A 16,066-nucleotide genomic window follows, 5' to 3' on the forward strand; every position below is an offset into this window, starting at 1 on the left:
ACTTTAACAACAGATCTTCTTTCCACAAGAGAGTCCGACTCATCCCTCCAAATCCTCTGTCATTTCCATGGCAAGACAGCTCACTACAGTAGTGGCTACTATTATTTTATTGGAACCTATTGAGAATTGAAGCTTTTGATCTTTTACACATAGCACCAGATCTTTCCTCCCTGGAAATACAAGGGCTTTTTGTTTTCATCTTTGATTTGGGAAAAAACAAAACCAAACAACAAATCAAGCACAAAAAAACCCCCACCAAAAACACCCCTAAACCCCAAACTTTCTATGAAAGATGCAGGTGACCAAGAGTGACACAAGGTTTGCATATTTTACTGTGCTGCAATTCCCACCAGTGCCTATTGGTACTATGCAAACTGCTGTTGGATAGCAGCTATGGAACATGAATGGTTTTGATACCAGGAAAAGCACAACATTGTTATTGTTTGAAAGACATCTGTATAGCTTTGAGTATCAGACAGGAAAATAGCTGCCTGCTATTTATTTGAGACTCTCTGCAGGATCTAATGTATCAAAAGCATGAAGATGCACTTCTACTGTTCTTTACAACTAGACCACACAACACTACTTTGTGCAATATACTGGTAGAACCCACTCTTGCCAAATTACTTGCACTTAAAATTTCTGGAATGGCAAATGAAGACACCTTCATGCCCTCAAATACCTCTCTTCCATGTAGCCACAGACTACCAAAGCCAGAAAGCTTGGCATGTTGTCACCTACAGCCTTCCCCATGCACCATTTCTGCACCTGTAAATGCACATCACAGCTCCTGCATTTTATTTTAGCACTAGTTCAGCCAATTAATCATTGTCACAAAAGATCTCTTGCTATAGATGATGTGAGTTGCTTCAGTCCACAACTAAAATGAGCGTCCATGAGAAAATTTAATTCCATCTTCAGGAAGGAATCTTGACATTGTGCAGAAAATGCAAGTTGGGGAAAAATTAAATATTGAACAGTTGCTTAGTACTCAAATGCCATCCACTCCTTGCACTGAGCTGGACATCTGTCTCTGGGAAAGGTGGCATAAACTTCAGCTTAAAGGCTTACAATGATTATTCAAAGGAGTGGGACCAGTGGAACCACAACCACACCAGTAACTTATTGTGCCATTGCTACCTCATTTGTTTTTAACAATACAACTTTGAAATTTGGATATTCCTGTGTTCTAATTTTTGTGCAAAGTTTTTACAGTTTTTTCTAAAGCAAAGTGGAAACAATCCCCAGATGTTCCATCAGGTGAATTCCCAACAGTGCCCCTGTGGCTCATCTGCAGCATCAGAGCAATTAGACATAGCAGATCTGCCTTTACCATTTCAGCTGAATGATTTCAGCAGCAGCAGTCTACCACCCTGTGCTGGTATTGATAGACTCTCAACAGGAAAAAGCCACAGCACAGCTGGCCAATGGAGAATATGCTGGCCAAAAAGGAACAAATTGATTCAGCAATCTCGTATTTCCACTAAACAGGTACATTCATTCACCATCTCTCAATATTACCCCTTTGCCTCTTCCCTCTTAAGAGTTGTGGTGTTTTTTCCTTCCTCATCTCTCCTACACCAGGAAGATCAGCACTGCCTGGGCTTGTTATCCTCATACCCAGAAAGTAGCAGATTCCTCCCTCTGAATTCTAGTTGCAGCTTCAAGAGAGAAGTCCAGCTCAATTCCAGGCATAAAAATGTCAGGGTATACATACAATTCAGCAAACAACCCCCCAAAAATCTCTATTGCACATGTTATATGAAGGCTTCTAATTCTTCTGAAAGTACTTCCCAACCTTTTGAGCGTGGCTGTCAGACTGCTTACAAAAGGCAGTCTCCTCTTCCAGGGGCTATGGCACCATCTGCCACATCCTACACTTCCTTTACCCAGTAAAAGTAAGGAATGGTGCTGTTCTAACCGAGGACGTTGGCTGGGATGTTTGCATGGGGTTTTTAAGTCTTGAATGAGCTTTCCAGTGGCAGACTTGCCAGTGGGTTATCATTTAACTCTTGAAAGAAATTGCTAGGATATGAAATAACACAGGTCCTTTCTCACCCCGTATTTGCTGAAACAAAATATTGACAAGTTGCCTGTGGAGCTTCCCTATGCCCTTATAAAAACAATGTAATAATAAACCTACGTTGTTTGCTCTAGTTGTTGATTGTTTTTCTTCTTCCTTGGAGGCTTCTTCTTCTTTGGCTTGTTGGCATTCTGATTATTTTGTTTGTTGTTCACGCCAAAGTGTCCTGCTGATATATCACTTTGCAGAAGGTTAACCAAGAGCGGACTTGTGAGAGTAACATCTTTATTGACAGGAAAAACAGGATTCTGCCCACAGGAAATCTGATTCCCATTTGGCGTTCCACTAAACCCCGTATTGAAAGGCAGCCCATGGCCAGAGAAATGACTCCCTGAAGCATTGTTGTTTCCTTGCATTGCTTGCATATGAGAAGGCACCATGTTTGGCTGCTGCACAGGAACGTCAGGTAACATCTGGGTCAAGTTCACATCATTATTTGTGGTAGTAGCAGTATCCCCAAGTTGCTGAGATATATGAGGACCAGGTCCAGTGGGTCTTAACACCTGCCCTTGAATTCCCATAACCTGAGAAGGATTACCATTCACGGGGCCTTGCTGTGCCATCATCTGCCCAGTGAACTGCACCATGTTTCCTTGCATGTTTGGGGTTGGTCCTCTCATCAGTTGAGCTGGCCCCGTCATAACATTGGACTGGCTTTGAGTACTAAAAGGTTGTTTATTTCCTTGCATCTGAGTGGTCATCATCTGTTCCATCATTGAATTTTGCTGTAACAAGACCTGGCCCTGAGGTCCCATCATTTGATTGTGTGTAGACATCATCTGTTGTCCCTGCTGGGGAATCATCTGTTTGGGTGGGGTCATCCTTTGGGGAGAAGGACCAAGATTTTGGTTTTGTGGTGCCACCATCATTTGGCCTTGCGGCATGAGCTGAGTTCGAGAAAGTATCATCTGGTTTTGAGGGTTCATCGATCCCTGAGCCTGAATGTTTACCATCTGTCCTTGAGAGGACACAATTTGCTGGTGCATTCCCATAAGCTGAGACTGTGGTCCTTGCTGAGGCTGTCCCTGTATGTTGCCCATGTTGACTTGTGGCACCCCACTAGCACCCGCCTGCTGGTTGTTCATATTTCCATGAAGTCCCATTAGATTGGTCTGCATCATATTTGGTGGGCCATGTGGTGCTTGCATCTGATTTTGAGGAGGTCCAGATCCTTGGCCACCTTAAAACAAAACAAATAATCGCCAGTAAGAAACTGATTGGAGTCCTATAACCACAACTCCAACATTGTTTTCCTCCTTTTTCCAAAGAACTGGAATATCTGACGTATTTTCAGCCTTCTGATGCAATGTTTGATGCTACATATACATGTTAGTTGTCAAAACAGAACATCATACTTCTCACAGTAAACACTTAAGACTGGTACTTCCCATGTGCCCCACTGCAGAAAATGTAATAGAAAGTTAATCAGTTGTTATCTGTACTTAAGGTTTGACAATCTTCCATAATATCACCTAACACAACAGAATAATTCCTAACCAAAATAAGCTCTAAACCTTGAGGTTATTTTATAATGGGTTAAAAAATATATACACATGGAGTATTAATGAAATGACATAATCAGGGTATCCATAATCCAGACAAAAGACTAATAACTGAATTGTTAAATGGAGACCTTTGGGAACTAAAGATATCATTTGTAGAGGACTGACTGATTTCATTTGTACAGGGCTACTACTTTGAAAGTAGACTTCCAAAGGAACTAAGAATCTTTTCAAAGCAGAACAAGATTATGTTGTTGTTCTGCTTCTAAGATAATAACACTCCCTTTTTTCTGCACAAGTTCCTTTTGTGTCATATCTTTATTACCCTCACTGAATGGAAGCAGCACTTCCAATTGAATGGAAGTAGCACTTCAAATTCCAGTGCTACTTCCATTCAATTTCTTAACAGGTAATTCTGGATCTCAGTACCACAGTCCTAACCAATAATAGTTGGGTTGTTCGATAAATTTGAGCAGCCTCCTTCTTTTCTTCTCCTCATTTAGCAATCCAGAATGCCCCAACAGTCCCAAGGAGCTAACTCCCTATCAATGCCAAGAGTTTAATGTTTTGGTATCTGTGTTACACAAGCAAAGGTGCAACTTTCTACATAAAGAAAGAACTGAGGAGCCCCCCAGCCCAGACAGACCTGTGTGCTGCACATTTTGGCTGGTCTGCAGCTGTGGCGCGCCACTGTTCACCGCTGGGGCTGGAGCTGTGGAAGGCACCTGACCTTGCAGGAAGTTCTGGTTGGCCTGGCCTGCAGGGAACCCCGGCGGGAGGCGCTTGGGCATTCCAAAGAGGTTTCTTATTAGTAAGTATGGCAAATAGGAATTAACACAAGAGGAAATCTATAATTGGAGTATGATGGAAGAATACCTTCATGTAACCTGTCATGTTACAGGTTTAGGCAGAAAGTGGGTTTTGCCAATATATAAAGATCACTGAAGACATTCACAGTTCTCATCTGTGCAATAATTCTGCCTAACAAGCTACTATGACTCAGTTCAAACTGTAATTTAAGTACAAAACTTACCCAAAGAGAAGGTGGAAAGTCTCCATGGTTGACTTTTTAGAAACTAGAAATTAAAGGAACGTAGTTTGCTGTTTTCTTCTCTACTCCATTGCAACTCTAATCAGGCCCTTAACTTACTCCATGTACGCAAACACAAGTAACTGGCAATTCTGTTACAGTGATGTGCTCCTCTCAATAACAACTTTCACTATAATACATCAGGTACACACTCCTTAGCAGTCCTTTGCACTGCTGCTGTGTGTACGCACCTTCACAGTAACTTCTCAACCCAAAATGGGCTGAGCAACCTCATGAGACAGCAGCAGGTCCAGAATGGCTGCTCCTTCAAGTAGCCCTGCTATTCCTACTCAAAAAGGAGGTAATTCTGTCAGGTCCTTTCCTGGCACAACGCCCTCACTTTGACACATCAGAATGTCACCACTGCCCTGGGACAGAGAGCAAAACCTTCCCTCTACCTACCAATGTGAGCAGCAGCATAAATGGATTTAACAGAAGCCACTTCTTTTTAATTCACTGTTGAATAGATGATGCCACAGACCTAAATGCAACCCTGTCCTCCCTTATTTTTCTGACCCATGATTCACTGCCAGAATTTGACTTTGGTTCCTTCTACAGTTACAGCTTTCCTGCACACCTAATTTTATTGCTTGTGTTAATTAATCTGGTCTTAGGTTTGTCATTAATATTTCAAGATAATCAAGTTTACAGGTCAAACAACTGACTGCAAATATGCAACATACACTTCACATCACTGGGCTCTAGCTTTAGTTCTGCTCAACTTTCAGGAAATTTTTGTACATAGGAATGCTTGAACTGAGAATAAAGAAGTGTTAATTTGGCCTGTTCCAAACCTGGTACAAACTTCGGTTTGCTAAATGAACTAGGTGAAATGGAAAGTGTTTGAATGTATTCATTTACACCAAATCTTTAAAGGCAAGATGGCTTACAACCTGAAAGAGCCATAATTACATCTTGATTAACATATAAATTGCAGCAAGGAATGAGCATGCACAGAAGCCAGGCAAAAGCCTCAGCAAGTGGAAGCAACACAGCTTTGCTGAAACCAGCAGAATCCTGTCTTTTTAGATCAGCTGAGGACATAGCTCACAGCAGGATTACTGCCTTTAGCAATAAAGGTCCTACAGTGAGTCTAAGTAATGTACTTTGATAGTTTATTTGGGGTATGATTTTTAACTCAAAAAAAGTAGGGTTTTGTTTGTAGTAGGTTTACTTAGAAAGGAAGGAGAATGCAGAGGTTATACTATCTGGAGCTCATGGTTATGCTACCTAGAGGAAATGATTCCTAATGGGGACATATGGCTGACGAGGCAAAACTGTAGGGAATTGTGACTATAATAAATAATAAATAGTAAATAATAAATAACTGCTTCCAGATGGAGACAAGATAAGATATACCAGGTATAGGGCACAGGCAGATCCTAAGAACAGGCTGGAAGAGGAGAACCTTGAAACTAAGACAATTCATCTGAATTCAAATGAAACTCATGGTACAAACAGTGAAAACAAGCAGCTTGTTGAGATGAGCAGACCAAGAAACAGGTATTCCTTTATAGCCTTTTGGACAGATTTCAGACATACACTGTGAGAATACAAGACAATAGAATATATATACATATAGGTGTGTGTAGATGGACAAAGAATATGGCTCCTATTTTACAAGTACAGAAAGAAAATATTTCAAAGGCTTAAGCAAGAGCTTATGTGGGGGTATCTGAGAGCAGCCATTCAAGAGAAAGATGATCAAAAGAGTGAGCAGAGAGAAGTGCTACAAGCCTGACACAGAACTGCAAAAGGCTCAAGGGGGAAAAACCACCAAGGACAAAAAATTGGGACTGACAAATGAAATTCACTGTTAGAGAAGAATTCTAGGAGTGGTAAGGAAAAGATGTGAGTATGGAGGTCCAAAGAGAAAACTAAAGACAACACAGCCAAAGGGGATGTTAAAACATCCCTCAGCCTCTTGATTTTAGAACAGTGAGTAATCATGGCAATAATAGCTCTCTCCTCTTTTATATGGGAAGAAAGAGATGACAATAAAGACAGGGTCAAGAAGAAAGATCCACAACTTAGAAAGGAAGATGCAAAATAATGCCTGACTTCTGTAGCAGGAAATATAAATGGTGACAGAGGAAGCTGAAGAGAAAGAAAATGTTCATTTGTTCTTAATACATTCTCGTTCTCAAAAATCTTCCTCCCCTTGCCCTCCCCAAAGAAGAACCCCAAACCAAACCAAAAACCCCCACACCATCTCTGAACCTGCTTGAAAGCAACAGGATTGTCAAGGGGATGACTGGTAATCTTAACGAGCAACTGCATTCAGCAATTTCTTTCTGCAGTGGCCCAGAGTCTACCCTTAGGTTATCACAGTGACACTGCCAGATAGAGACAGGTAGTAGAAATGAAGCGATGCTGATGCCAAGTCACCCATAGCCACTATATACTCAACCTATGCCTTTATTCTGTCCTTCGAAGGATCTTTTCAAAACTAACAGCAACATCAGTTCTAGCCATTTTATGTTTCTTTTTAAAATAAAAAAAGGTCTCAGTACTTCTTACCTCCTAAACCAGGGTGTAAACCTTGTGGAGCTTGGTTTTGCTGCTGCATCACCATGAAGTTTGGGGGTACATTCCCCTGCTGCACCATAGGATTACGACTAGGAGAACTGACAGGCTGCTGAAATCCCTGGGGAAGCGTGCTACTCTGGGGAGGCCTTGGTCCCATCTGCTGCTGTGACTGGTTAACTGTTGGAGATGAGGCAGGAGATCCCTGCTGGAAGGAGGAGGGAGAGGAAGCAGGAGACTTGTTGGTCAGGTGGGGTTGCTGTAGTGGCGTAGGAACCCGTGAGGGCCCTCCCTGAAGGCTTTTCATTTGAGGAGCAGTAAACTGGCCAGGATTGCTCATTTGGGGAAAGTTTGAGTGAGCCTGGGAAGCTTGCTGGCTTCCAAAAGGATATGGAGGTGGAGGATGGGTAGGAGTTTGTACTGTTGCTAGAGATGGTCTTGCTTGAAGTTGCTGCTGCATTTGTCCAGGCAACGGGGTCTTTTTCCAACCCTGGTTTACTGTCAATGTACCCAATGCTCCCTGGGTTGGAGGAGGCTGAAGCGCTCCAGAAGGAAGCTGGTTCCAGCCAGGAGGAACTGGAACCTGTGCTGGTGAAGTAAATGAAGGTCGAATACCCTGCTGTGGCTGCTGATGTGGCTGGGGAGGACGTGTCTGCAACTGCGTCTGCTGCTGTAGCTGCTGAAAGTTGGCTGAGTTCATCTGCCTGTTTACAGGAACTGACTGCATTGAATGGAGCTGGGGAGCTAAAGATCCAGATGGATGATTTTGCTGCTGGATATTTAGCCCAGATAAGAGCGGGTCCATTGCATCTATTAAAATAGCAAAGAAAAATAAAAAAAAATAACCTACTGTAGACAAAACCCACCCCAAAATGCAAAGGAGTAAATGGTTTGCTTGCATTTGCTTACTCTGCATAAACATTCATGCTCCAGTGTTCCAATTTCTCCAACAGACAGAATAAGCAATGCTCCAAAAGTTTTCAACATGTTTGGGAATCCTGAGAAGTCAGGACTTATCAGCTTATAGCCTCTACAATAAAGCACGATAGCTCCACAGTGCTTCTTACTACAGACTAATGTAAACCTTCTACATGCTCAGAATCAGAGAATCACAGAATAGTTGGAAAAGCCCCTTAAGGGTCATCAAGTCCAACTCCCTGCAGGATTTCCTAAAACTGAACCATTTGCTTCCTACTGGAGAAACCCAACTCATTCACCCAATCCTTCTCTTACCTTTATTTAAACATAAAGCTTGGTCACAACAGTTCTACAGCTAAAATACCACTCTCAAAGCATTTGAACAAGATACTAAGCAAGTTGGGAAAGTAACAGGCACCCAAACTGACACATATCAGGTTAATGGGGACAGGGAGGGTTCCACAGAAAGAGTAACACTCAGAAAGGGCAGGGGAAATACTCCAGGACAATTCTGAAGTACTCCCATGAGCACACACTCGTGCCTGTGTGATGAAAATAAGAATTCAAGAACATTTTCAGGTCAGGACTGTGGCTAAATTTTACCACCTGGCTGTGAGGAAGGCCGAGGTGTTCTTGGCTGCAGCTCAGCACTAGCACCACTTGCCACCATAGAGGAGGGCACATTTCCACCCTGGGACATCATGACAGCTGCTGCATTGCTCATTCTTATTAAACCTTAAAAGATAAAAATAAAAATTATCATATTTTTTACATAGAGATTTATAGGTTATTTTTACAAGAAAAAATTGTATTTGTTAATAGAACATTTCTTGTTTGTCCAAAATAACCTGAGGACACATAATCTCTGTCTGAAAGGTTAGATTCCCTGTTATAAGACAAACAAGGTCATGCTGAAGCTTTTCCTTTAGCAAAAAACCTGTTATAAGGTTATAGAAGGAAACACTACAGGCTCATGAATTATATGAGTCTGACTTGCCACTAAAGTCAGCAAGTGACAAGATTATATCAAAGTTATACACATACTAAGGGTTTTGTAAAATCTGATACTAGAAAGTAACTGAGGTGGTGTAAGAGAGAAAAATTACCATGTTTCACTTCCACAGGCTACTTTATAGAATGGTTTATACTGTTGAGCTGTTGATTATATTGTTGTTTTATTTATACTGTTTACATCTATATTGCTGACCTGCAGGCAGGACCCAAAGCTCATGATGGTCACAGTGAAAAGCAGCCACTTTAAAGTAAACCTTTCTTTAAATGTTTTATATTCCCTGTCAAGCACAATGATTTCACTGCTGTTTAATCAGGCTCCTACAGAGGCAAAATGTTCTTTCCATTCCTTCTCATCAACAGCCACACATGCAGATCATAGAATCATATAATAGATAGGGTTGGAAAGGAACTTAAGATTCCAAGCCCCTGCTGTAGGCAGGGACACCTCGCACTAAACCATGTTGCCCAAGGTTCTGTCCAACCTGGCCTTGAACACTGCCAGGGATGGAGCATTCATAACTTCCTTGGGCAACCCATTCCAGTGCCCAAAAGTTTATCAGAAAATAAAGGGCGACTAACAATGACAGTGTCCTCTCCTTCCCATAATTATAATGGATTTAATCTAAAATAGTTTATTATTGTACACTGAATAAAGGCTTATATTTAATCTCATAACAGAGAACTGGGATAATTTGTGCATATTTCAAAGTGTCCTTGCCCATGATAAGAGGGTTAGAACTAGATGATCTTAAGGTCTTTTCCAACCCTAACCATTCTGATTCTATGAATTCACTTACTAGACTCATCTGTAAGTCTTTATGTAAAAATAGTCTTTATGTAAACAGTCTTTAACAGTCTTTATGTAAAAAAGAACCAACCCCCAAACCAATCTTCCCCACCCAAATCACTCCAATGCCTGTGGGACAAAATGCAGCCAGCTACTTAGTTTACATAACGTAGGACATGGTTTGACAGCACAGAAAGAAGAACACACATTCATTAAAATGGCAATTGTAATCCTGCAGACAATAGTTGCTAAAATCAATGAAATGTTGTTATTAGCTTGGTAACAAATTCCAAAGTGATAAAGCTAAACAAATAAGAACCAAAGGATTTTACCTTGTCCCCCTTGCATGGGAAACCCCGTTTCCATTCGCACCGAGTTGCTTGCTCCCAGGGGCCCGTTGATTCGGACATCCTGGCTTCTGTTCTGAGCTAAAGCTAAATTGATAGCACCTTCCCCTGAAAATAATGCACAGCTTGGGTGAACTGAATGATACACAGAAAAGCAGAATATAGAGAACAAACTTTATCTGTAAGGCACACTTTAGAAGGACAGTTATGCATCACATTACACTTATCTTCTAGATTTCAATTGTAAGAAAAAGACACACCGTGAAATGTATTAAACACCCTTGGTTTCATCCCGAGTGTGCTCTTGGACAGCTGTCCTGTATGGATCTTTTAACTGTGAAATCCACTGGAAACTTGGCTTTGAGAAAGCTTCGTATGAAACAATTGGGGGCTGGAGGTGCGGGAAACAGAGCACATTTTGCTAGCTAATACTCAAACACCATTTTCCTGGGGGTTTCCTGATGATCAGAGCATGTTCAACTTTCATTTTTATTATTAATCCTATTTTATTCAAGAATAAAAGCCTTGAGCTACCTTTCCACTGAAGCCACTCCCCAAATTACTGAATTAGAAGTTTTGCTGGATTAACCAAGTAGAGAGAATCACTCGAGTATACTGAAATTCTAAGTTAATGGCTCTGCAAGCAGATGAGCTGTGAAATACCTTCAATTTGAACTGAGAGAATTCCCAGGTCACGAAGCTGTTGGTTATTACTCTGAGCCAGAATTCGCAGCCGCTCGGCAGCTTCCCGGGGAATATTGAAGGTGACACGGACGCTGTTCCAAGGCTCGATCTTCTGCAGTTTTAACTTGTTGGATTCTTGAAAGAAGAATGGTCAGAGTCAGTGCAAAGGCAGTTTTCAATGCATGTGATGAAATAACTTGGTAAAAAAGCACAGCTGAAAGCATGGAAACAATTATTTGGCTCTGAAGGTGATCAGTGGTTAGTGTCAGGTACAGGAGATTTCTGCAGCACAGGCAGACAGTGACTGATGCTGCCAAACCACTTCAAAAGTTAGCAATATGAAAACTACCCAACTGATACCCAACAGCCAACACAACCACTTGATAACATTACTCAAAGACTGAAATATTCTGTGGGTAAACTACTTTGGAAAGCTATGAAAATACCTAATGAAACTGATTTGGTTGATCTGTTAGTGATGTAGATGGATGTGTGACAGAACAGACTACAAGAATGAAATCCTCATTCTAGAAATATTTGCTCTAAAAATGCTTGTGAAACCAGGATTTCACTAATTTCTACCACATTATTTAGTTTTTCTGAATAAATATGTTTAATCCACTGAAAAGAAACATATTAAAGTGGTGTGAAATATTTACTTGCAGGTTTTTCTGAGCACCTATTCTACGTCTGAGTGTTTGGATGTAGAATCAGTTGTTTTAAAAGTACCAGGTGAGAATTAGCAAAGAGGCAGGGCACTCACATTGGATACACTTCTCTGAAGTGGCAGCTAACTAAATCACTGCTACAAAATGCATTTAACGATAATTAAAAACATACTCCTAACACAGGTTTATAAGCTTCCAGTTTCTAGCTTGCTGAAAAGGAAGTCCTTTTGAAAACAGTAAGCATTGGCCCAAAGTCTCATCAGCCAGTTCTCCCACTGCAACATCACATCTTTTCATTCTGAAGCACATGTCATTTAAGAATGCAAATAACTCTCTCCTGTTTCGGAATCTCTTGTTCTTAACTAATTCACCAAGTCCCTTCTGCTGCTACAGGAATGATATTATTAAATTTAATCCTCTTTCAATCCAGAAACACATTTTTGGCTGGAAACATGACAGGAATAGTTTTAAAACCTCCACCCTTACTAAAGGAAGCTGTTAGGGAAGATGGTACTTGTGCAAGTAGCACCACACACCTAAGTAATCATTGTAAGACCCTTTGCAAAGATGCTCAGGCAATGGACAAATGTCTTTACCCAGGTCTAGATGTGCTGGTAGAAGATGTTATTGTCCCGAAAGCCTGTTATCATTCACTAGCTACATCACCCCAGGGCTTGGTGGGCACATAGGGGTATGTGACAGCACTCCACATCCTCCATCAGAAAACAGAAGTCAGGTAGGTATGTCAGTGTAGCAGCAAAGGGGCAGTAATGTCTTGAACTGACACAGTTACTTGAGAGGGGACCTCTTCTCAGATGAAATGCAGTGGTTTAAACTGCATGGTTTGGGTAGTAAAAAACATCTTCTGTGTGGACAAGCCTGGTTTCACTTGAATATAACACAACATGTGTAATGAAGGGAAATAAAGTAGAAAAATACCACAACAAATTAAGCATGGGAATGGAACAGGAATAAATGAACTCACTAATGAAATCAGTTTTAAACAACAAAACAGCTGCAGAAACTGTGTCTCTGAGAAGAACAGCTCCCAAATGCACAATAATAACCCCAACAAATCTTATTACAAACTAAACTCGAAAATAATACAATCCGTTTCTTTGTGCAAGCACCCTGACTACATAAATAAACATTTTGAGAACAGTTGAGGAACAAGAAGGTACATTACCCATGTGTAAAAGGCCAGGCACATTCTCCAGTATGGTATCTAGTTTCTGCTCAAAGTCTCTGTCACCTATATTTCCTTTAAAAGCTACAAAGATCGTGGAATCCTCAGGAGCAGCCTCCTGTTTTAGTTCATCTTCCTCCAGTCCTGAATCAAAATCCACCTCTAAGTCTTCCATAGCTGAGGAGTACAAGGAGGCATATGTATCCTTTAAGTTAGGCAGATCATCCAAAACCATTGTTTCCAACAAAGGGAGCCTGTCAGATGTTCAGATGATGCTTGGTAGGGAGAAAAATAATTATAACAGTAAGTGTCTAAAGACATTAACAACTGCTTTCAATGGCTCACAAGAGAAATGATGGGAAAACCTACCGGGTGACCCAGTGCTAGGGTCCGAAAGACAAACTGTGTCACTTTGAAGATGAGGGCCATGGCAGTATCCAAGCTGTTTGTCCACTAGAACAAACAGAAGTGGTTTCCTCACAGAATCCTGCTGCACGTGACTTAAGAAGTATTCCAGTTGACCTAAGTGATAGTCAGGTAGAAAGAAAGGTAGAGGGAGAAGAAGAAACACAATGAAAAAGTCAATTACATTCATCTCCACATGAGCCAGAGGACAAGCAAGCACCTGGTACCAGCTCTGCAATGCCTGACAGCCAGGAAACTCTAAGACTCACAACACTACTTCAATTATAGAAAGATAGGAAAACCCACCCAATTTAGTTTTAGGGACTGCAGGTGCATTAGAACTTTGCCCAGCAGAGCAGTAGGAATGCTGTAGCATGTTTTTACCAGGAGAAATTCAGCATTTGACAAATATTTCACTCACATCCAGGGAAATCTCAGGCATATTATGATTCTTTCCAAAATACTGTAAAGATGTCAGTGTTTTCAGCTGCTTATGCACATTACAACCTGAAATTTGCTCCCCCTGTGCTAGGCCACAACTCCCCCCACAACCCTATTGAGCTTGGGTAAGAATGAATTCAGTAAATCAAGTCACACCCCTGATGGATTTCTTACTTTCTAAGATGTCTAGATTTTGCAATACATTTTATTTGGCATGATGATAGTAATCTAAGCTGTCCTGTGTACAGAAGCACAACCTATGATGAAAGTTATCCCTACATCTAGGGTGAGCAATGTTTAGTTAAGATACACATTTTCCCACTCCACCACAAGCCGTTACAAGGGCACTAACTCCTCCAGACGAGACCTCCACCCTCACACTCAGAGCTACACAAGAATTGCGAAAAGATTAAAACCATGTCAAAACCAAAAAAGGGACCTGTTCCCGACCACCACTGTCAAAAACAAATCAATTCAACAGCCAGGACTGTCAAGACCTCATAATTCCAAAGCTATCAGTATTCGGCTCAACCCACCCAAAAGGTTCAGTCTGGGACAACATCCTCTTGAAGAGGATACAGCCTGGGGTTTTGGCAGGGGTTCAAGCTCCCAACACAAATCAAAACCACAACTCTGAGATTAAAGGTGAGCTGCAGATATTGGCCAGAAAACAGCCTTTTCTAATAAAAAGAATATAACTATGTTAGACAAGCTTAGATTCAGCTCTACATTGTTTGCACACTTGCATCAAGTTGCTGAAGGGACAATATTACGACTCGGAAGTCACAAAATACCCTCAGCTTTCGGTCAGGTCTCTGTGCACACACTTACTGTGATTTTACAGAATACATCTTTTTGCTCTCCCTTGCAACCCTACACCACACTAGGCAGGCTAAATGGCATTAATGAATAATCACCTATTTTACATCTAGTTACTCTCTCCATATTGCAGCACCAGCCTTCATTCCCAAACATGACTTGTATTAAAAACAAAGCTAATTTTGTCTCACAAGCAACGGAAAGTAAGTAAAAATGTTTCACAGCCACTGATCATTTCCATAGTGTTTTCATAAGTTACTTATTCATGGAAATTTTAATGATGGGGAATAGAGATAAAAATATAAAACATTCATTACCAGGTGAACATGGAGACAATTAAATTGTTTTCACCCCAGACTTCTTGATGCTCTGGTCTGTATCTAAATTACAGGTCTGAGTGTTTGGCACCTCCATTAAGTCTCATGTCAGGTGCCCAGAAAATAGGAATGGCAATCAATAAGCATCTGTGAAAAGCTGTTTTAACTGATTTTCACACTAATTTTTTGGACAGGGAATTTCCTTACCAAAGCTGGCTTTATACCAGCCAGGAGAGAATTCCTTCTCCTTCTACATTCTTACCTCGTTCATTACACATACACTGACTTCAGGAAGAAAGGAGCTGGGAGTCCTACACAACCTTTTTAATGACCAAAATGACAGTTATTCTGCATGCTGAATGGGGCAAACATCCTGTGAAACATAAGCATTGTATTTTGAAGAAAATTACATAGAAAATTATGTATCTGAAAAATCTTGAGGAAGTTTCTCAGAGAGACAAATCTCAGCTCCATATACAGGCTCCTAGGTGTTGAAAAAGCACAATTACTTGGAGGGGATGGGGTGTTCCACCTGCAGCAAGAAACATGGTGACTCCTGACAATCCCTGACACCAAAGAAATATAAATTTCTCTGTAAGAACACAAACATTTCAAACCCTTTTATGAACCAAAGTTTCTGAAGCATCTGACTTCTCTGTGAAAGAGCAGAAGACACCCTGACTGCTTAAACTGTAGTTCTAAAGACTCCAAGAAAATGCTGCAGCTGAGACCACATTCCATCAACCTCACCCCAGTGGGGCAAAATCTGTCAGGATTTCTTGACATTATGGCCTTTCATGACCACTATTAAAACAGAGCTTACTAAACCCCAAAGGACCACAGGCCTTGTTTCACTTGACTCAGAAAATCACAGGACTGCAGAGAAAGCTTGAGTTAAGAAAAAAAACCCCTAAGACTGAGCTTTAAATTTTCCTTTCTGGATAAGAACATGTAGCTACAGCTACCTGCATTTCTTCTTCACATGACACTCAAGGATCTCTGCTACATCCATCTTCCCTTCTTTCCTTCCAACACATGTAGTTTAGTCCGTTCCTATATTCAGGTGTAATTTATCTCAAGTATGACAGGAGAAAATAATGATTAGTGAAAGCTTCCTCCTCAGGCAGAGCACAGCACGCCGTCCATCTGAAACCAAATTAATCCCAGCTGCATCCCTCACCCTAACAAATTCTGTAATCTCCTGGTTTTAGGGTTGACTTCCATAAATCATGAGCCAGCACGTGACCATAATTAGTGTGTACCCTTGCTGAACGCTCTT

General features: G+C 41.1%; 1 protein-coding gene across 1 annotated transcript in view; it reads right to left on the reverse strand.

The window, feature by feature from the left end:
- NCOA6 (nuclear receptor coactivator 6) overlaps positions 1–13,040 on the reverse strand; it is a 29,906-nt gene extending 16,866 nt beyond the window's left edge. The window contains exons 1-7 of the mRNA XM_010020385.1: positions 12,806–13,040; positions 10,931–11,086; positions 10,253–10,375; positions 8,726–8,854; positions 7,189–8,011; positions 4,232–4,389; positions 2,153–3,263 (exon numbers count right to left, since the gene is read on the reverse strand). Coding sequence (XP_010018687.1) covers positions 2,153–3,263; positions 4,232–4,389; positions 7,189–8,011; positions 8,726–8,854; positions 10,253–10,375; positions 10,931–11,086; positions 12,806–13,040 — 2,735 coding nt within the window. The remainder of the gene's footprint in view (positions 1–2,152; positions 3,264–4,231; positions 4,390–7,188; positions 8,012–8,725; positions 8,855–10,252; positions 10,376–10,930; positions 11,087–12,805) is intronic.
- Positions 13,041–16,066: the final 3,026 nt, after the last annotated feature.

The sequence above is a fragment of the Nestor notabilis genome, unplaced genomic scaffold, assembly GCF_000696875.1.
Source record: "Nestor notabilis isolate BGI_N333 unplaced genomic scaffold, ASM69687v1 scaffold7008, whole genome shotgun sequence".
NCBI lineage: Eukaryota > Metazoa > Chordata > Aves > Psittaciformes > Psittacidae > Nestor > Nestor notabilis.